At 38.5% G+C, this 22100-nt stretch overlaps 1 protein-coding gene across 1 annotated transcript in view; it reads right to left on the bottom strand.

The window, feature by feature from the left end:
• The window catches only part of LOC113608881 (zinc finger protein 729-like), a 32869-nt gene that overhangs the window by 4168 nt on the left and 6601 nt on the right, over positions 1 to 22100 (bottom strand). Inside the window, 6 exon segments of the mRNA XM_027085847.1 lie at positions 14255 to 14388; positions 14391 to 14450; positions 14453 to 14487; positions 14489 to 15793; positions 16178 to 16238; positions 16440 to 16566. Of these exon segments, the coding sequence (XP_026941648.1) occupies positions 14255 to 14388; positions 14391 to 14450; positions 14453 to 14487; positions 14489 to 15793; positions 16178 to 16238; positions 16440 to 16566 (1722 nt within the window).

Below are 22100 nucleotides of genomic sequence, written 5' to 3'. Positions count from 1 at the left end.
CCTCTCCAGCATTTATTGTTTCTAGATTTTTTGATGATGGCCATTCTGACTGGTGTGAGATGATATCTCATTGTAGTTTTGATTTGCATTTCTCTAATGAATAATGATGTTGCGCATTCTTTCATGTGTTTGTTGGCAGTCTGTATATCTTCTTTGGAGAAATGTCTATTTAGGTCTTCTGCCCATTTTTGGATTGGGTTGTTTGTTTTTTTGTTATTGAGCTGCATGAGCTGCTTATAAATTTTGGAGATTAATCCTTTGTCAGTTGCTTCATTTGCAAATATTTTCTCCCATTCTGAGGGTTTTCTTTTGTTCTTGTTTATGGTTTCCTTTGCTGTACAAAAGCTTTGAAGTTTCATTAGGTTCCATTTGTTTATTTTTGTTTTTATTTCCATTTCTCTAGGAGGTGGGTCAGAAAGGATCTTGCTGTGATTTATGTCATAGAGTGTTCTGCCTATGTTTTCCTCTAAGAGTTTGATAGTTTCTGGCCTTACATTTAGGTCTTTAATCCATTTTGAGCTTATTTTTGTGTATGGTGTTAGGGAGTGATCTAATCTCATACTCATCTTCTCCCTTATTATCCACCATTTATTATCCACCATTCCATGAGGTAGAGGGTCAAATCTGCATGAGTTTTCAATGAATGAGTCTCCTGAGCAGAACTGGAAGCTTTTCCTCCTAGTCCTATCACCAAACATGAGAGTCCAGGGGGCCTGTAGAAATCAAACTTTTACCAAAACCCAGCTGGCCCCACTGTTCCAAAGTCCTCCAGCCCTTTAGAAGTAATTAGATGCACCTGACTGAATGTAACTCTTCTTGTGGGGAAGCACTGCTTTTAAGTTGTGTAATAATGATCACAGACTGTGTTCTTCCCTTCTCTCTATGTATAATTTCATGCAGCTAGAAAGTTATTCTAAACTTAGAGCTCAGACCTGAGGAAAAAGGAATAACAACTAAGACCACAAAATCCCTCTACTCATGTGCCTCAGGGATTGTTCCAGCCAAACTGTAGAATACATACGGAGATAATAGCCAGAATAGCTCCTTCTGATCAAACCCTGTTCCCTTGAGGAAAAGGTTAAGAGCTACAGATTGCGAGTGAGTTCACTTAAGTTCATATGGGTTGATGGTGAATTTGTCCATGATTATAAAATATGTAAAGGTTTCATCAGTGGTTTCCTCCAAAACAGCATAAGGTCTCCATTCTGCAATTGCAAGACCTAATGTTTCCTGAGCAGCCACGCTAGCTGCTGCCTGGCCAACTTACGTTCTGGAATTTATGAACCTAAAAGTTGTGATTTTCAATCTTACTAGAAGAGAATGAAAACATTTGAAAGTCTTCCTAGAGCCATGAGACAAATGACTTCAAAAGACAAACTGGTGTCTCTGGAACTGGGAAAGAGAAAATAAAGACGTTTTAAAATATGCCACAAATATTCTGTTCTTAAGCGCTGTACTGAAAAAAAATGTTTCACCAGAGTGTAATGCAAAGACAAAAGGAACAAAACAGATAGAACATGCTATCCATAAATCCTAGCATAACTTTTTCTAACAGAAGATTAAAAACACATATAATGAAAATAACTGAAGGAAAAGAGAGACAGAAAGAAACAGAAGATGTAAGTAACAATCACTGAGATTTTTCTAAAATTAATGATAGACAACAACTGTAGATCCATGAATCTCAGTGAACACTAAACATGAAAACACCTAAAAAGAAGACTAAAGTATATCATACTCTAACTAGAGAAAAATCAAATGCAAAAAGAACATATTTTAAGAAGCCAGAGGGGGAAACAGACCTCAGGTATAGAGAAATTAGAATTAAACTGGACACCTTTTCAGAAAACAAACAAGCAAGAACAGAGTGGGGCTTCCCTGGTGGCGCAGTGGTTGAGAGTCTGCCTGCTGATGCAGGGGACATGGGTTCGTGCCCCGGTCCAGGAAGATCCCACATGCCGTGGAGCGGCTGGGCCCGTGAGCCATGGCCGCTGAGCCTGCGTGTCCGGAGCACGGGAGAGGCCACAGAGTGAGAGGCCCGCGTAATGCAAAAAAAAAAAAAAAAAGAACAGAGTGGATTGAAATGCTTAAAGTTCTGAAATTAAAACCACTCTAAGAATACTACATCAAGGACAATTATCCTTAAAAAACAAGGAAGAACTGAGGACTTTCTGAGACAAAAATTGAGGGAATTTGTCATTACTACATCTACTTTGAAACAAGTGTTCAAAATTCATAAGAAAGAATACAAATGATGAAGGTGGATTAGGAGGGGAATAAATAAACATCTTTAATATTATCATATATAACAGATAAGACTTTGTGTAAAATAATATTAACAACAATGACACTGGTAATGAAAGCCTTGTGGATAAGTAAGGTAAGACAGGAGGGAATTGAGAATAGTGTGGTATGAGATACCTGTACAACCAATGAAGAGGTATAGTATTACTTGACAGAAGACGTAGGCTAATTCTAAATATATACTGAAAACTCAAGGGCAACCACCAAAAAAAATTTTTTTTAATGTGTAACTGATAGGCTAAGAGAGGATTAAAATGAAGAATCAGGTAAAATGCTCAGTTAAAGCCAGAGAAGATAGAAAAAAGGGGGAAGGCAAATGAAAGAAAGAACAAAGGCAACAAATAGAAACAGGAGAATGTATGGTAGATATTAATCCAACTGTATTAATCACCATTTCAATCATCAATGGTCTCAATACAAGTGAAAGACAAATACAGTAATATCAGATATTAAAAACTGTAATTATATGTTGTCTACAAAAAACCCATTTTAAATATGGAGACACAGGTAGATGAAAGGTAAAGGGATGGAGAAAAATGCACTATGCCAAAACTAATAAAAAAAAAAGCTGGCATTGGTATATGAATTTCAGATAATGGAGATTTCAGCCCAAGGAAAACTCAGCGATAAAAAGGGGCTTTACATAGGGACAAAAAGGTCCATTCTCCAAGAAGGTATAACAATCCTTCATGTGTACATACATAGCAACAAAGGGGCAAAGTACTTAAGGAAAGACGTGAAGAATGCAGGGAAGGATACATGAATCCATTATTATAATTGTACATGAACACCCCCTTATCACAAGCTATAAATTTCAGCAGGCAGAAAATCAGGAAGGACAGAGTTGAACTGAACAAGCACCATGAAACAACTCAACTTAACTGTAACCTATGGAATGCTTTATGCAACAAGGGCAGAATACACATTCTTCTCAACTTTACATGGAACATTCACTAAGACAGAACACATTCGGGGATATGTAACATACCTTAACAAATCTGAAAGAAGAAAAATCATACAAACTATGCTCTTAGACCTCAAAGGCAATTAATCTAGATATCAATAACAGCAAGAGTTGGAGAACCTCTCAATACCTGGAGATTCAACAACACCCTTAGAAATAATACAGAAGATCAAAGAAGTCTCAAGAAATATAAAATTTATTTTGAACTAAATGAAATGAAAATATAATGTGTCAAAGGATGTGGGATGCAGCAGAAGAAGTGCCTAGAGGGAAATTTATGCCATAAAACAAATACACTGGAAAAACACCAAGATGTGTAAACAATAACGTAAAAGCATGTACCTTAGGAAACGATAAAAAGAAGAGCATATGAAACGCAAAGTAAACAGAATAAAAGAAATAATAAAAATTAGAAAAAAAGTAAGGTAACTGTGGGATATCGATGGAGAAAAAAATTTTTTAACTCTTGTTCTTTTTTTAAAAAAAATATTTATTTATTTATTTGGCTGCACCCAGTCTTAGTTGCGGTTCATGGGGTCTTCATTGCAGCATACGGACTCTTAGCTGCAGCATGCATGTGGGATCTAGTTCCCTGACCAGGGATGGAACCCAGGCCTCCTGCATTGGGAGCGAGAAGCCTTAACCACTGGACCACCAGGGAAGTCCCTAACTCTAGTTCTTTACCAAGATTAATGACATTAATAAATATCTAGTCAAGATAACTAAGAAAATAGGGAAGAGAAAAAGTACAAATATCAGAAAGGGACAGAGGGCGAAATGAAAATGAAAAAGAATTTGATAAAATCCAACAACCATTTATGAAAACAAACTGCTAACAGAGGGAACTTTCACCTCCTGAGAATGAACATCTTCATGAATCCTGTAGCTAAATATATAACATTTATTTGTATAACATGATTATCCCTGTGAAACATCTGAAAGAATAAACAATGAAAGAGATAGCTCCTGGAATCAATAAGAGACTGAGATTGAGGGTTAATCAGTTGCTTTCCTATAGACCCACACAAATGCATTCAACTGAACTTGGAGAAAGATGGCAAGGAAATTCAAATGAAAAGGGAACCTTTTAAACAAATAGCACTGGAAATAACGGATATCCACATAAAACACATGCACACACACAGACATACAACAATGAATGTAGACACAGGCCTTACACATTTCACAAAAAATAACTCAAAACACATCATAGATCTCAATGTGAAATGCAAAAGTAATAAACTCCTAGAAAATAATACAGAAGGAAATGTAGGTGACTCTGGGCTTAGTGATGAATTTTGAAATATAACACCAAATGCAAGGTCTGTAAAAGAAAAAGGTATAATTTCACTTCACTGAAATGAAAACATTCCTGCTCTGAGAAAGAAAAGTGTTAAGAAAATGAAAAGACAAGTCAGAGAGTAGGAGAAAATCTTTGCAAAACATTTATCTGATAAATGACTGGTATCCAACAGATGCAAAGAACTCTTAAAGCTCAACAGTAAGAAGAAAAACAACCTAATTAAAAATGGGCAAAAGATCTGAACAAACAGCTCCCCACAGAAAATACACCAAAAAGAAATATGCTACATGAAAACATACTCCACATCAAATGTCAATGGGAAATTGAGTAAACAACAACGAGGTATCACGACACACTTATAAATGGCTATAATTCAAAATACTCAGAACGCCAAATATTGGTGAAGATGGGAAGATAATCCTCAGTCATTGCTGAGGTGGAAGGAAATTGGTACCCTAACAATGAAAGACAGGAGCTTTCTTTCAAAAAATATACTCTTATTATGTATAGTAAGATTCAGCAATTACACTCCTTGCTATTTATCCAAATGAACTGAAATCTTATGTTCACAGAAAACCTGTATACAAAAATCTGTAGAGGTTTTATTCATAATTGGCAAGAGTTAGAGTTAAGCAAGATATACTTCAAGAGTCTAATAAATAAATGATCAGTGCAATGAAATACTCTTTGGTGATAAAAAGAAATGAGGTATCAAGCTTTGAAAATACATGGAGGAAGCTTAAAAGTATATTGCTAAGTGAAAGAAGCCAATCTAACAAGGTTATATACTGTATGGTGCCAAGTATACGAGGTTCTGGAAAAAACAAAAGCATGAGACCATAAAAATATCTTTGGCTGTGAAGATTTTGGGCTTTTGTTTTAAAGGATTTGAGGATTAGAGAAAGAGATGAATCAACAGGCTGAGCACAGAGTATTTTTACGTAAGTAAAATTACACTACATGTGCATAAACGATGGACACATATTGTGTCAAATCCATACATTACATAACACAATAACACACAACACAATAACAAAAGGTCCACACTAATACAACCTGTGCACTTTTAATGTATCAGTATTGGTTCAGCAATTCTAACAAATGTAGCAGTCCTACAAGATTTAAAAAACAGTGAATACTGTATGGATGGAGAAGGGTTATGTGAGAACTCTCTATAATTTCTGTTCAATTCTTCTCTAAACCTAAAACCAATCTAAAAACGCTGAAGTCTACACCAAAAGAAGAAGAAGACGATGACAGATCTGTACAGCTCACCCCTGAGGACTTTCTGATTTTTCCTTAGGTGTGGTGAACCATGGGTGTGCTTATCTACCAAGGCTGTCCCAATTGAGGGATGAAGGGCAGCAACTCTCCACGGAGTTCCAATACACCCTGACAATACCTCAGGGGTGTACTGTCATCCTTAGTCTATGCACTTCCCCAGACCTGTGCATTCAGTTAATCCCAAGCAACTACCCAGGGAAACAAGGTGTTGGAGACAATGGCTCCTCCACCACCAGAGCATGTTTCAAAGGACTGTAGAAAGAAATGTCATCTCTCCACCGGGAGGCATAAGCCAGAGGGCCAAGGTTTAGCTCCATCATATAACAAGTAGGTGTGAGTAGTCAGTCTGAGCTGACTGGGATGCTCTTTCCAGTACCAAAGCCATAACAGGCACCTCAGTGGAGCCCTCTATTTTTAAGAGATCCCAGTACGTGGAGACAGTTACAGCTTTAATGGAATATTAAGATGGGACCTGGGCAGTGCCTTGCATCAGAAGCCTATGGACAACTTAAGGCCCTCCTCCAGAGAGCCTCCCATTACTGCCAGCGGGGTTAGAGGCCTCCTCATGACACTGATTGCTTTATAGAATTTAAGGAACTCACTTATGTTGGGTTTGAACTAATCTCTTTGCTGTGCCAAACTGAGACAGTGGGTGTTGTCCATCATAACCCAGAGGGTAAGGAGCCTTGTTGTAATAGATGAAGGGGCAACATCCTCTTAAAAGTTATTTTAAAAGTTTTGGTGAGCCTTCTGGAATCTCACCACCTACTAGCTGCTTTTCCCTGTCTCTTTTCTTTCACTTTCTTTGAAGTAACTGCTCTCTAAGTAGTGACTGTCTTTTGGGCTCACCTCATTCACAGGGTATAATCATCCTCCTACTCTCCCAGTCCTTCCCTCAACACTAATGTCTGGGCAAACCCGGCTTCAGTCACACCTTCACTCTAAACACAGATAGGTTCCAGCTCAGACATCAACCCAGGACCATTGGAAGGAGGGCCCCATTCTCATATTCCTGCTCCCAAGGTACAAGGGATTAACAGAAACTGCCAACTCGGAGTTCTAAGTGTATACAACCCAGGCTTGGTGGGGTCAACAATGCAATACAGGGCAGCACAGGAGGAGACCCCAGCAAACAGCAGCTCACAGGGCAGGAGCCTCCAGGCTTTCTTATCAGCCCGTCCAGGTAAGAAGCACTAGGGGAAAAGGGAGGGGTGAGGCTTAACTTTCAGTAGTCAAACATCAAATATGCGGATCCCAAGTAATCATTCCAAGAACAAAAACTGTAAGGAAAACAGGCATTCGCACTGGATTGTTTGTGTATAAAGAAACGCTAAAAGGATGATGAAGTAGTAATCAAAACTAGTTATCTGAGGGTGGCTGGAGTTAACAGTGGAAGAGTGTAGGAGGATACGCGGGCAGGGAGTCCTGAGATACTTTCCTCCCTTAGGAGTTTTCTACAAAGGAAACTACTGCAAGATCTGATCCTTTAAACAGTAATGGATATAAACTTGTAATCCATAAAAAATGAAAACCTCCTTTCAAACTAAAAGGACAAGGGACATTATAGTTGGTCCCTCCACTATAGTAAACAGAATGGTCCCTTAATGACCCTCCCCGTGGTCAACGCACAATCTGGAAGAGACACGGGGCTGCGGGTGCAGAGTTGCCCAGAGAGGCTCCGAGGTCGGGCTGAAGACGCCACCCGCATGGACCGGGTCCCGGCTGCCGTCTCAGCCCCCACGCTGCAAATCGGAGAGGACTGAGGTCCGCGCGGCGCTCCCGGTGGATTCGTGTCCGCAGACTCGAGTTGACCGCGAAGAGGCCGGTTCCGGACGCTTCCGACCAGTCCCTCCGCCCCGTCTCCGCTCCCCGGGGCAGCACACTCACCATTGCGAGGTTTCCTAGGTCTTCCTGCGTCCTTCCCTCGACTCCAACCACCAGAGCAGGTCAGAGCGGAACAGAAGAGACGGAAGCTCTACCAGAGACCCTGAAGGGTAAGTAAGCCGCCAGCCCAACGCTGTGGGAAGAACCGACGTCCACGCCGGTGCGCCGCGTCGCCCCGCCCACCCGCCTCACCGGCCTCCTGATTGGACAGGTCCCAGTGCCCCACCCCCTCATGCCTGAGTGACAGCCTGGGAGAGGAAGCCTGAGTCAGCGGAACCACTTTCTGCGGTTGGGATGGGACCTGTCCCCGCCTGGCACTTTTGGTTTGTGACAGAAATTTTTCCTGCCCCGGGATTGTCTCTGCTCTCTTTCGCAGCTCCTCGTGCACTGGGATTCCTGACTCAATTTTAAGACGGAGCTAGTACAGATAAGAGGATGGCTCAGGCCTGCCCTGCCTGGAACAAGGTTTTATGTCCTCCAGGGCTCAAGGGCTTGGTGTAAGGCTGGCTGTATGGCCATTCATGGAGCTGTGCTTCTTGTTAAGAAACGCAGACATTTAAATGTGAACTCATCATCTGTAGTAAAGGGCCGGCTCCATTTTCATCTTTGGTCCTTGACAGCGCTGAACCTTCCACCCATCCCTGCGCCATCCCCACTCATTAAGTACTTAAGGTACCTAATCCCAGCGCACTTGGCTCTGGTAGGAGGTCTGAATCAGTCAGCTGGGTGCCAGGACAAATCTCAGTCAAACCACAGGCTGTGAGGTGTGTGCATTAACTTCTCAGGCGTACATTTTACACTGGAAGGAAATTTATTTTAGATCAGTGTTCCCTGTGTGCCTAGAAAACCTTGAAATGTCAACAGCTATAATATATATATATAAGGCAATTGTATTCCTATTTCCACTGACAGAAGAAAAACTATAAATTGTACTTAAAATTGGAATGCACCTAGAAACTCTTCCTGCCCCCCATCTTTATTGAAATATAACTAATAAAATTGCATCTAAAGATTAAAACATAATGATTCTGATACTTACACTGTATTGTATAATAGATATTTGCTGAGAAAGTGGATCTTAAGCATACTCACCATGCAAACAAAAATAAAGGTGACTAACTGAGGTGATGGATGTGTTTAACCTGGAAAGTCTTATATTCCCAAGAGATTGAAATGCAAACTGCTTTACATTGCAAAATACTTCATGCATTGATTTCTTTGAACAGCTTTATGGAGACATAATGCACATACTTTAGAAGGCATCTATTAAGTGTACATTTTAATGGTTTCCGTATATTTGCAGATACACACAATTATCACAATTTTTGAGGATTTTTGTTACTTCAAAAAGAAACTCTTCTGCCCTTTAGCTATCACTGCTAATCTTCTTATCCTCCTATTCCAATCCCCCAGCCTAGAAAACCACTACTGTACTTTCTATTTCCATATTCTGCTCTTTCATATTAAAAGAATTATATATGGCCTTTTGAAGGACTTCATTCACTCAGCATAATTTCTTCAAGAGACAACTATGTGTGAATATTGCCTTCGTTTTATGTCAGAATAATATTCTACTGATTGGATAAAACATGTTGTGTTTATCTATTCACCTGTTAATTGACATTTGGATGTTTCTCCCTTTTGGTCACTATGAATCACATTACTACAAAATTCATATATGTTTTCATCAAATATGTGTTTTCATTTTCTTGAGCATGTACCTAGGTGGGATTGATGGGTCATATGATAATTCTAGGTTTAATATTTAAGGATCTCCCAGACCTTTATCCAGAGCAGCTTCGCCATTTTATCTTCATTCCACCCCATATGAGAGTTCAAATTTCTCCATGTATCCTCGATAAAACTTATTGCCTCACTTTTTAATTTTAGCCATCCTAATTGTTGTCAAGTGGAATCTCACTGTGGTTTTGATTTGCATGTCCTTGATGACTAATGATATCCAGAATCTTTTCATATGCCCTTGAACATTTGTGTAGTTTACTTGGAAAAATGTGTATTCAGATCCTTTGTCATATTTAAATTGAATTATTTGATTTTTATAAATTGTTATGTCTAGATATTTTCATTACAAGTTCCTTTTCAGATATAAGATTGGCAAAATTTTCTTCCATTCTGTGGGTTGTGTTTTCACTCTCTTGCCCTAAAAATTTTACTTATATTTGTAGTAATATACACATACCATAAAATGTACATGTTCACCACTTTTAAGTGTATAGTTCAGTACTATGTAATACACTGCCATTGTGAAACCAATCTCCAGACAATTTTCATCTTCCACAAACATGTTGAGATAAACAAATAGACTGCCAGTTATTTCTCCAGCAAAATATGGGTTTATCCAGGACGAGCAAAGAATTGTAATTTGGGATCTGCAACCTTGGCATGCGAGATCCCTGGAGCAAGGAGACGACTCTTTTAAAGAAGGGAAAAGGATGTTGGGAGGGCTATCATAAACAAAGAATGATCTGAGCAACTGAGGGTTCAAAGTACAGTGGCTTTTCATTGGCTGAGTTATGACAGTTTCTCACTGGCCAAGATCTTGAGGCAAGAAGAGAAAGCCCTCCTTCTTTCTGTTGGGCTCAGCTATCCTCATAGGGTGTGATAGCTTCCCTTCTGGTCTCCTATTTAATTTAGGTTTCTGTTTATTAATTTTTTACATCCGTAAGACAACAAGTCCTCATTCTCCCATTGCCCAGCCCCTGGCAAAAACTATTCTACTTTTTGTCTCTAGGAATTCAACAACTCTAGGTACCTCATACCAATGAAACCACACAGTGCCATTTCAACAGTGTTAAATATTCTGATCCAAGAAATTAGGATGTTTTCACATTTATCTTACATTCATTTATTTATGTTGACCATGCTTTGTAGTTTTCTGAGTATTCATTTTGTATTCCTTTTGCTAAATTTATTCCTAATTATTTTATTCCTTTTCATCTTATTAGAAGTGCATGTCTTAGCTTCATTATATCATTCCAAGTGTATAGAAATACACTAAAAATAATTATTATATTTTGATCTTGTATATTATCACTCTGCTGAACTCAATAATGAGCTCTAATACTTTAAAAAAATTCTTTAGTCTTTTCTGAATAGACGATATCTCATCTGGAAATGGAAATAGTTTTTCATCTTCCTAACCAATCTTTAAGCATTTTATTGCCTTTTCTTGTATAATAGTTTTGGCTAAAATCTCTAGTACATTCTCAAATAGAAGTGACAAGACCAGATATCCTTGTTTTGTTCCATATCTTCAGATGAAAGCATCCAATCTTTCATCATTAAAAATATTAGCTTTGGGTTTTCCACAGATGTTCATTATGAGGGTAAGAAATTTCTTTCTATTCTGAGTGTTTTCATCATGGTGTATATCATAGGTGTATATCACTACAACCTTCCCTTTTACTACTCCTTATGCTGCATACAACTGTCCTTGTATATTTCTCTCCTGGTTTTTACTTAATACTAAACACCATGGAAAATATTTAATTTCTTCTGCTCTTTAATAAAAATTGAAGTTGTTACTTTTATTTTCTAGGTTTCCAGAAAATGTGCTGGAAGTCTAAGCATATGGAAATGAAACCTGTGAATAGCAAAATGTGCTGTGGGCTTTGTGGATCATCGAAACGAGAGGCGTCCTGCTTAAAGGAAAAAACATTAAAAATTTCCCATATCTCCTTTTATACTCAATTATAATATTACATGAAATGACACAAATCACCAAAACTTATAGGCCTCACTTGAGTCATAAAGGAGATATTAAAAATATTACATAGTATACTAAACAGTAAATTTATATATTATAACTGAGGTACTGCTTGGTACTTCAGGAAATACATCAGTGTTTAGATAACAAGTAGGAAATGCAAAAGCTGTTCCAAAGGACCAGGAGCTGGCCTGTATTCTTTGTAAGGCCAAGTCTTTTCCTGTTGAAAAGAAAAATGTCACACACCTCCTTCATCAAGGCACTCAGTGGCCATGAAGGACAAAGACATTTATATGGATATTTTATAACACTATCTCTAAAAATGGTAAAAGATAAAACTCCAAATCATAAAAATGACCAGTACTTTCCTTTTCTTCCTAATGTGACTGACTGGAATGTCTTATGAAAAAACTTTCACTCTAATTCTCATTTTTACCTTCTAGAAAACAACAATTATGATCACCAATAAGAGAAAAGTTTACCTCCTCACACCATTCAATACAGAAAAACATCTTGCTTGGTTAAATAGCAATCATATCCTCTAACAAGAGTCAAAATCCTATAAGAAGTCCATTTCAGCATCCTGTTGCTATTATACTTCACAGCCCTTTGCGGTCTGTGTTCATTCTTATTAAAATTCATTATACTCCTTTTTTTTTTTTTTTGTGGTACGTGGGTCTCTCACTGCTGTGGCCTCTCCCGTTGCAGAGCACAGGTTCCGGACATGCAGGCTCAGCGGCCATGGCTCACGGGCCCAGACTCTCCACGGCATGTGGGATCTTCCCGGACCGGGGCACGAACCCGTGTCCCCTGCATTGGCAGGCGGACTCTCAACCATTGCGCCACCAGGGAAGCCCCCTCTACTCCCCTCTTTGACTACAGGTGTGATCCTATGGGTCAGTGGCAGAGGGCACTGAAAAATTTTTACATTTTTGGTATTAAGAGTGAATGAGAAATGAATTTCAAATAAAAAATTTTAACTACAAAAAAGTAAAATTTTTCTGAGAAAAAAATACTTGAACATGATAATACTAATGCAAAAATATAATGATTAAATGAATAAAAATGCAAATTTATCTGAATATCCATAATTATAATGGGTATTTTAAAATATATTCTGAGAAAAGATAAACCACAGTATTTGTTAGCATACGAAAGCTTAGGAAAGAGTTGATAAAATATCTATCCGAAACAACTACAGAATCATTTCTTTCACCAAAAAATGAACATACTTTTAATCATGTACAATCAAACATAACTGAAAACAAAGAGGGATTATATTCAGCTACAAGTAACAGAAAACACCCATATTTTTCTTGATATGAGGAAGGGGCTTCTTCTCATATAGAAGGAGTGGGGTCAAGGCAGCCACTGCACAATGCAGCAAACTCCCATGTCATTGTTCATCGCTGCACCATTGTGAATGTCATGGTGAATCAGGAAAACATACTCACCAGCAATGTTAACAGCATAAGGTGTTTCCTACACAAGTTAGACATGATGAAGCTATAATCTACAGAAGAGGGTAATCAAACAATACTCCAAACCATGAAATTCTGAATTATTTTCCAAGTGGACACAGAAGGCTTCACAGAAAAATTCAAACTATAACAGATTTTGATGTAGAATTGTGAAGACATCAGAGGAAAACTACACTTCTGATAATAGAAATCAAACAGTTGGTGGTGGTTTTGAGGATACTCTTGAATACAAAGGCACAGAATCTGGAAAATAGGATGAAAGGTGGTGTCCTCAAACCTCCTAGGTATCTGTCTCTCTCCCAGCGTGGTGGCTCCAAAATCTGAAGTATGCCTTCTCCTCATCTGCCTTTAAATTGTACACAGGTGACGCTATTGGTTAATTCTAACATTGAACCACAAAGGGGATAGATTGTGGAAAATCTAGGTCCTAATATTACTCACAGGCAGGATATCTCCAACTCTAGATTTTTTTATCCTATCACAAGTCTCTCTTCTTCAAAGTCTATTCACCAAATACCAGTCAGAAGGAATGAAGAAGCAAATGGAAAAACATAATTTACGTGAATGTACACCCTTTGACAACCTTGCCATACAGAAAAAATTATTCCAAGTGTTTAACAGTATGGAAAATGGAAAAAGGCTCCTATACTCACCACCACCCAGAAAAGATCTTCCTGTAATAAAGGTACAGTATATATAACAGATTAAGGATATCCAAGAACTGCCACCCAAGGCCAGTAGGAAAATCTCAACAAATACCAAGCCTAATTGCCTATTAGAACTACACCTTATGGGGTATATGTATACGTATAGCTGATTCACTTTGTTATAAAGCGGAAACTAGCACACCATTGTAAAGCAATTATACTCCAATAAAGATGTTAAAAAAAAAAACAAACTACACTTTAATCACCCATAGGTCCAACAGACTTAAAAATGGAAAAAGAAAATATCATTACCTGATTAAAGGAAAAATCACTACCTTGTAACCTTATGAATTATTATTAAAAGATGACTTCCAGAATTACCTCACCTAAATATTCATTTCTGAGGGTAACTTGTACAAATCCAACATCAAGAAAGGCACGTTCATAAAGATCCTTAGTAAACACATATATTCATAAATTTTTATAACAAGTCTTTTATATTGAAAATTTTCTGAAACATTATTCTTGGATTACTTTCCAACAAGTTACCTCATGTTACTGACATTTATATTTGTTTCTCATGGGAGTTTTCACATATAAGTATGTGGGCCCACTGAAGTCTTTCCTAGGCTCTTTAAAAACTATATTTTTTATCTAGTGAACCCTTTCATGCTTTTGCAAAGTAGAGAGATCAGAAAAGGTTTTCCCATATTCTTCATATTTACATGGTTTCTCTGTAGTATGCATGCGTCTCTGAATGCCTAAGACAGAAATGTAGGCTTTCCCACATTCCTACGTTCATAAGGCTTCTCTCCAGGGTGAGTTCTTTCATGCACTTGAACATTAGTGGAAGCGAAGTTTTCCCACATATTTTACAGTCATAGGGTTTTTCTAGTATGAGTTCTTTCATGTTTTTGAAGAGAACTGGAAAAACGAAATGCTTTAGAACATATTTTACACACACATGGTTTCTCGCCAGTGTGAGTCCTTTCATGTGTTTGAAGAAAACTGGGAATAATAAATGCTTTCCCACATTCTACACATTTATATGGTTTCTCTCCAGTGTGCAGGCTCATGTGTCTTTGAATGCCTGAGAGAGATATGTAGGCTTTCCCACATTCCTTACATTTATAGGGTCTCTCTCCAGTGTGAATTCTTTCATGCACTTGAACATAGGTGGAACTGAAGGTTTTCCCACATATTTTACATTCATAGGGTTTTTCTCCAGTATGGGTTTTCTCATGTTTTCGAAGATATCTGGGAATACTAAATGCTTTAGAACATGTTTTACACATATATGGTTTCTCTCCAGTGTGAGTCCTTTTGTGTATGTGAAGAGAACTGGGATTATTGAATGCTTTCCCACATTCTTCACATTTATATTTCTCGCCAGTGTGCAGTCTCATGTGCCTTCGAATGCCTGAGGGACAAACGAAGGCTTTCCCACATTCCTGACATTGATAGGGTTTCTGTCCAGTGTGAGCTCTTTCATGCACTTGAACATAAGTGGAAGCAAAGGATTTCCCACATACTTTACATTCATAGGGTTTTTCTCCAGTATGGGTTCTTTCATGTTCTCGAAGGTATCTGGGAATACTAAATGCTTTACAACATGTTTTACACACATATGGTTTCTCTCCACTGTGACTCCTTTCATGTATTTGAAGAGAACTGGGGTTAATCAATGCTTCCTCACATGCCTTACATTCACAGGGTTTTTCTCCAGTGTGATCTCTTCCATGTTTTTGGAAACCTTTTTGAGAACGTAAACCTTTACCCCATTGCTTACATTCATAGGCCTTCTCTCCAGAGTGAATTCTTTCATGTGTTTGGAAACCTTGATGATTACTGAAACTTTTTCCACATTGCTGGAATTCATACAGTTTCTCTCCTGTGTGAGTTCTTTTGTGCCTCTGTAAGGAACTGTAATATTTGTAAACTTTCCCACATTCCTTACATTTATATGTATTATACAGTCCCTGATCATATTTTTTAAAATCTTGAGGTTTGTGTTCAATGTGACATTTCATGTGCCTATTAAGAGATGAATGATGCATGAAGACTTGTCCACATACACTGCATTCACATGGTTTTAATCCAGGAGTTTTCTTGTTCTGATCAAGAGGTGGAATAAGGCTGAAATTTCCTCCACATGGATTACGGTCTTTACGCTCAGAGAATCTCACTACCGTATGATTTCTGAAAATGTGAGAAGCACATTATTAATGATTTATTAATCATTTTATATGTATTGCATTTATTACAATTGATAGGAATAGTGTGGTTTTCTAATTTGTGTGAATTGTTAGGAATTGAATATACTGAATGCTCCGCAACGGACTGCACCCTTTCTATTGAAAAGTAATATTCAAATACAGGGTTTATTAATATTGCTTGCAAGTGAATTATTTTGCAAATACTGGACATTTATATAACATTTAAGAAAATATTTTTGAAAGAAACTTTCTAAAAATAATTAAATTAGAAGAAAGGGCTATTTGCTTCGTTTGCACATTTTTAAAATTTCGTAATATACCAGGATTCTCACGTGAGTCAAAGCTTTCTATTGTCAGTGTGACTTACCTTGGTTTTCCCCCCTGGTTTTTGTACTGCTCTTCAATGTCATCATCATCCCATTTTGTTCCTAAAATGCAGACCCAGTAAAATGATTCCAAAGATTGGAAATTAAAGAAATATTATTTGACTCTATGTATATTGTTAGCTGTGACCATGCCTGGTTTATATACCAACATCCTCCCTTCTCACATTACACAACTTAGAACATCAATGAGCAAGAAGCATTTGATCTCTACCTGAGTAACTGATGGAAAGTCCCCATCCTTACCTACTGAGGCCAGATTCCTAAAGGTTTCCTGCATCACATCTCTGTAGAGTTTCTTCTGTGTAGGATTCAGTAGAGCCCACTCCTCCAGGGTGAAGTTCACAGCCACATCCTCACAGGTCACTGAGTCCTAAAACATCCCAAGTATGTGTACAGTAGGATGAGTGACAGCACTGGACACCTATATTCCATTTATGGGAAGGTTATGTATGATTCTGTCCTTTACAAACATTTACTCACCCTCTGTCCATACCTTCTTCCTCATTAATTTATCAGTACCATAAAGACATGAAAATTATTTATACATTTTTACTGTGATCACATTACATTTTATTTCTCTCTAATGGCAGGGCTCAGAGAATACTGGGAAATGACAGAAATGCTATACAAATGAAACCAATATTATCATTTTAAGACCATCAATTCTTTATGAGAAAAATTATTTCATTTCCTTCCTTATTACCCACCAATTCCAGCACTCCAAGAGACAAGGGGTCAAATCTGTGTGAGGTTTCAATGCATAAACCACTGTGAATAACTACAAGCTTTTTCTTCTCTTCCCATTACCAGGCATGAGAGTCCAGGAGGCCTCTGGCATGTAACATTTAAAAAGGTCCAGCTAGTTACAGATCCTACAGTCCTCTAGAACATTAAAAGTGACAAGATACAACTGGCTGAATGAAAATATTCTTGGGGAGAAGCACTGCTTTTGCCCTGTGTCATATGTATTACAGATTCAGTACCTCCTTTGTCTCTCTGTCCAATTTAATGGACTAGAAAGTTATTTGGAACAGAATTCGGACATGACAAAGAAGGCATGACAACTTAAACCACAAAATCCCTACACTCCTGCACCTCAGGGCAGCTTCCTGCCAATTCTGGGAACACACAGGCATACACACTGAGATAATAATGCCAGAAGAGCCCATGTGGCACACCATGACAGTCGATCCTCATCCCTGCTGACATTAAAAAACAATTTAAGGAGAGGAGAACAAGATGGAGGAGTGGAGGGACATGGAACTCACCTCCTCCCGCCAGTACATCTACATGTGGAACAAATTTTTTAGAATACCTATTTAAAGCTTGCAGAAGATCTCATATAACCAAAGCTGCAAGAAAGATCCCCACATAACTGGGTAGGATGAAGGGAGAAGAGAGAAGAGAAACTGAGATGAGACCTGTGCCCCTGGGAGGGAGCTGTAAAAAAGGAAAGGTCCCCTAAGCCAGGGAACCTTCTTCACCAGCTGGGAGGTCACCAGGATAGATAGGGAGCTTCAAAGGCTGAAAAGGAGAGTGTGGCAGCTGGCCTGTAGCCTGGCAGGGTAGAGAGAGATCCGAACTGAAGGTCCTGGTAACGTGCCCACACTTCTCAGCCCAAGACATGTGCCTGCTGGTGTGTGCAATGACTGGGTGCAGAAACGTGGCTTCAACGGACAGACCCAGGGAGAGGACTCAGTTTGCCTGCACAGAGACAGCCCACAGGGCCTGGACTGTGGCCTGGGTCGCAACTGAGGGCATGAGCAGGACGGAGAGTAGGTCTGCCATAGGAGCCCCATTGTCAACACAGGCAGGAGGGGAACAGGTCTGCCACAGCAGCCTCATTGTCAGCATGCTCATAGAAGGGATCTAGCTGCAGTGGGTTCTTTGAACTTTGTGGGCCTGCACAAGCAGAGGCAGGGCTGAAATCTGAGCCAATTGCAGGCAGTCCTACTGCGGGTGCTGGGATGCAGCTCCAGCGGGTTCTTGTTCCAACAGATTTTGGGACCGGGACTGCTTGTGCTTGCCTGAGAGCCACCTGAGCCAACTATCTGCTGGGTCAAGGGGACATGACTCTGTGGGTTTAAACACTGGTGGCCCTGTGGGCACACATACACGCCTAAGGAATCTCTAACCTGATTACCAGAGCCCCCAAGGGAAGGTGGCCATCAAGGGCAGTGCCAGTAGCAGTGATCTTTGTGGGTACGCACACCGGGTGGCAAGTAGCATCACAGAATCACACACCCCACAGACATCTCCTGGGGATGAAGATGAAGCAGCTCCTCTCCCAGTGGGAGGCCTCCAGTGTCACCTACCTCACACCACAGCTTAGAACCGGATCTAGGAGCTTCTATTCCAACAACTAGAGAGCAGACCCTGCCCCCAACAGACCTGTGACAACCACAGAGCAAAGAGGAGGCCCCGCCAAACATCCAGTGCAGTCTCTGGTCACCACAAGGCCAAACACACCAACAAGGGCCAGCAGAACCTGATGAGACACATGGCAAGCATACATACTAAAAACAGCCCTTGCACCATGAATATTGGACTCAAGCAGTCTACACAGTGACACTCCCACAAAACATCAGCACTGCAAGACCACAGTAGATAACTGTTTCTCCTAAACTGACAGAGTCAGAGAAATATAAGAAAAATGAAATAGCAGAGGAACTACTCCCAATTAAAAGAACAAGAGAAATCCCCTTAAAGAACAAACAATGAAACAGACCTCTCCAGTCTACCAAACCCCAAGTTCAAAAAGGAGGTAATAAAAATGCTGAAGGTATTAAGAAAGGCTACCAATAAAAATGTGGATCACTGCAACAAGGAACTAGAAACTATAAAGATGAGCCAATCAACATTAGACAACTCCATTGCCAATATGAATACTGAGTTAAACATAATAAATAGCAAACTTAATAATGCAGAACAATGAACAAGTGACCTGGAAGAAAGAATAATGGAAATCACCCAATCAGAACAGCAGACAGAAAAACAAATGAAAAATATGAAAGTAACACATCAGATGTATGGAACAATATAAAGCATGCCAATTTACGCATAATAGAATCCAAGAAGGAGAAGAAAGAGAAAAGGTGATTGAAAAAGTATTGAATAAATTATGGCTGAAAACATCCCAAGCCTAAAGAAGGAAACAGAGATCCAGGTACAGGAAGCACAGAGGGTCCCAAACAAGATGAACCCAAACAGACCTGCTCTAAGGATATATCATAATTAAAATGGGAAGAAGTAAAGATAAAGAGAGGATTCTAAAGGCAACAAGAGAAAACCAAAGAGTCAATCACAAGGGAATCCACATAAGGCTATCAGCTGATTTCTCTACAGAAGCTTTGCGGGGCAGAAGGAGTGGCAAGATACACTGAAAGTCCTGAAAGGGAAAAACCTGCAACCTAGGATACTCCACCCAGCAAGATTATCATTTAAACTAGAAGGAGAGATATAGAATTTCTCAGAAAAGCAAAAACTAAAAGAATACAGCAGTACTAAGCCTATCTTACAAGAAATATAGAAAGGTCCCCTCTAAATGGAAAAGCAAGAATCTATATGAATGGGAAAATCAAAATAGTAAAGGTAAATATATAAGAGCACTGAAGATCACTTAAATAAACCAGTACATAGATTAAAAAAGAATCAAAAGAATACTGTGAAAGCAATTATAACTATAAGGAACAGCAAAAGGGTAATAAACATGAAGATGTAAAATAAGACATCAAAATCACAAAACGTGTGGGAAGGGAGTAAGAATGTAGATCTTTTACAATGTGTTTGAGCTTATATGACTACCAGTCTAAAGCAAGTACATAAAGGTTAACAAACTTGAAAATCAGGCTAACCACAAACCAAAAACATACAATAGATTCACAAAACCCAAAATGAAAGAAACTCAAGCATAATACAAAGAAAACCATCAAACTACAAAGGGAAAAACAAAAAGAAGAAAGGAACAAATAAGAAATATAAAATCAACTGGAAAACAAGGTTTTAAATGTCAATAAATACATACTTACCAATAACTACTTTATGTGTCAATGGAATAAATGCTCCGATCAAAAGACAGAGTGGTAAACTGGACAATAAAACAAGAACTTTCAATGTGCTGCCTACAAGAGACCCGATTTACAGCAAAAGAAACATAAACATTAAAAGTAAGGGAATGGAAAAAGATATTTCATACAAATGGAAATTACAAGAAAGTAGGGGTAGCAATACTCATATCAGACAAAATAGACTTTAAAACAAAGGCAATAAAGAAAGACAAAGAAGGACACTAGATAATGATAAAAGGATCAATACAAGAAGAGGATATTGCACTCATTAACATACATGCACCCAATGTAGGAGCATCTAAATACATAAAACAAATATGAGCAGACATAAAAGGAGAAATTGATGGGAATACAGTAATAGTAGGAGAGTTTAACACCCCAGTGGCATCAATGGACAGATCTTCCAGACAGAAAATCAGTAAGGCAACAGAGATTCTGAATGACACAATAGTTAGATTTAATAGCTATATATAGGACACTACATCCAAAGAAACCAGAATACACATTCTTTTCAAGCGCACATGGAACATTCTCTAGGATAAACCACATAGTAGAAAAAAAAACAAGGCTCAACAAATTTAAGAGGACAGAAATTATTTCAAGCATCTTTTCTGACCACAACAGCATGAAACAAAAAATGAAGCACGGAAAGAAAAACGAGAAAAAAATGATTACATGGAGACTAAAAACAACATGTCCCTAAAAAAACCAATGGGTCAACAATGAAATCCAAGAGGAAATTAAAGAATACCTCAAGAAAAATGAAAATGAAAACACAGCCATACATAATCTATGAGATGCAGCAAAAGCAGTTCTGTGAGGGAATTTCATAGTGATACAGGGCTTCTTTAAATAAAAACAACAAATCCCAAATAAATAACCTAACCTACCATTACAAAGATTAGAAAAAGAACAAACAGAACCTAAAGTCACAGAAAGAGGAAAATAATAAAAATCAGAGAGGAAGTAAATAGAGATTTAAAAAAAAAATAGAAAAGATCAATAAAACAGAGACCTGGTTTTTTGAAAAGATAAAAAAAAAAAAAAAAAATCAACAAACCTCTAGCCAAGCTCACCAAAAAGAAAAGAGAGAGGACCCAAAGAAACAAAATGAGAAATGAAAGGGGAAAAATAACAACCAATACCACAGCAATACAAAAAAATCATAAGAGAATACTATAAACAAGTATATGCCCACAAAATGGACAAGCTAGAAGAAATGTACAAGTTCTAGAAATATACAGCCTACCCAAATTGAGTCAAGAAGAAAGAGATAATTTGAACAGACCAAGCACTAGGAGTTAAATGGAAACTGTGCGAATCCCCTGGTGGTCCAGTGGTTAGGGCTCAACACTTTCACTGCTGTGGCCTGGGTTCAACCTCTGGTCGGGGAACTAAGATCCCACGAGCCATGTGGTGCGGCCAAAAATAAATAAATTAATTTAAGTTTAAAAAATTGAAGCTGCAATATAAAAACAAAAACAAAAAACTCCCTGCAAACAGAAGTCCAGGACCAGAGAGCTTCCCTGGGGAATTCTACCAAACATACAAAGAAGAACTTATACTGATCCTTATCAAACTATTCCAAAAGACTGAAGAGGCGGGTACACTCCCAAAGTCATTCTATGAAGCAACCATCACCCTGATGCCAAAACCAAAGACACTACATAAACAAGAAAATTACTGGCCAATACCTTTGATGAATACAGATGCAAAAATTCTCAACAAAATGTGATCAAATCAAACCCAACTATACACAAAAAGGACCATACAACATGATCAAGTTGGATTCATCCCAGGCTCACAAGGATGGTTCAACACACACAAATCAATCAAT

This window comes from Aethalodelphis obliquidens, unplaced genomic scaffold, assembly GCF_003676395.1.
Source record: "Aethalodelphis obliquidens isolate GAN/ISIS:26980383/991018 unplaced genomic scaffold, ASM367639v1 scaffold53, whole genome shotgun sequence".
NCBI lineage: Eukaryota > Metazoa > Chordata > Mammalia > Artiodactyla > Delphinidae > Aethalodelphis > Aethalodelphis obliquidens.
Note: the sequence above shows the minus strand (reverse complement) of the source record. Positions and strands in the feature narration are given on the sequence as shown.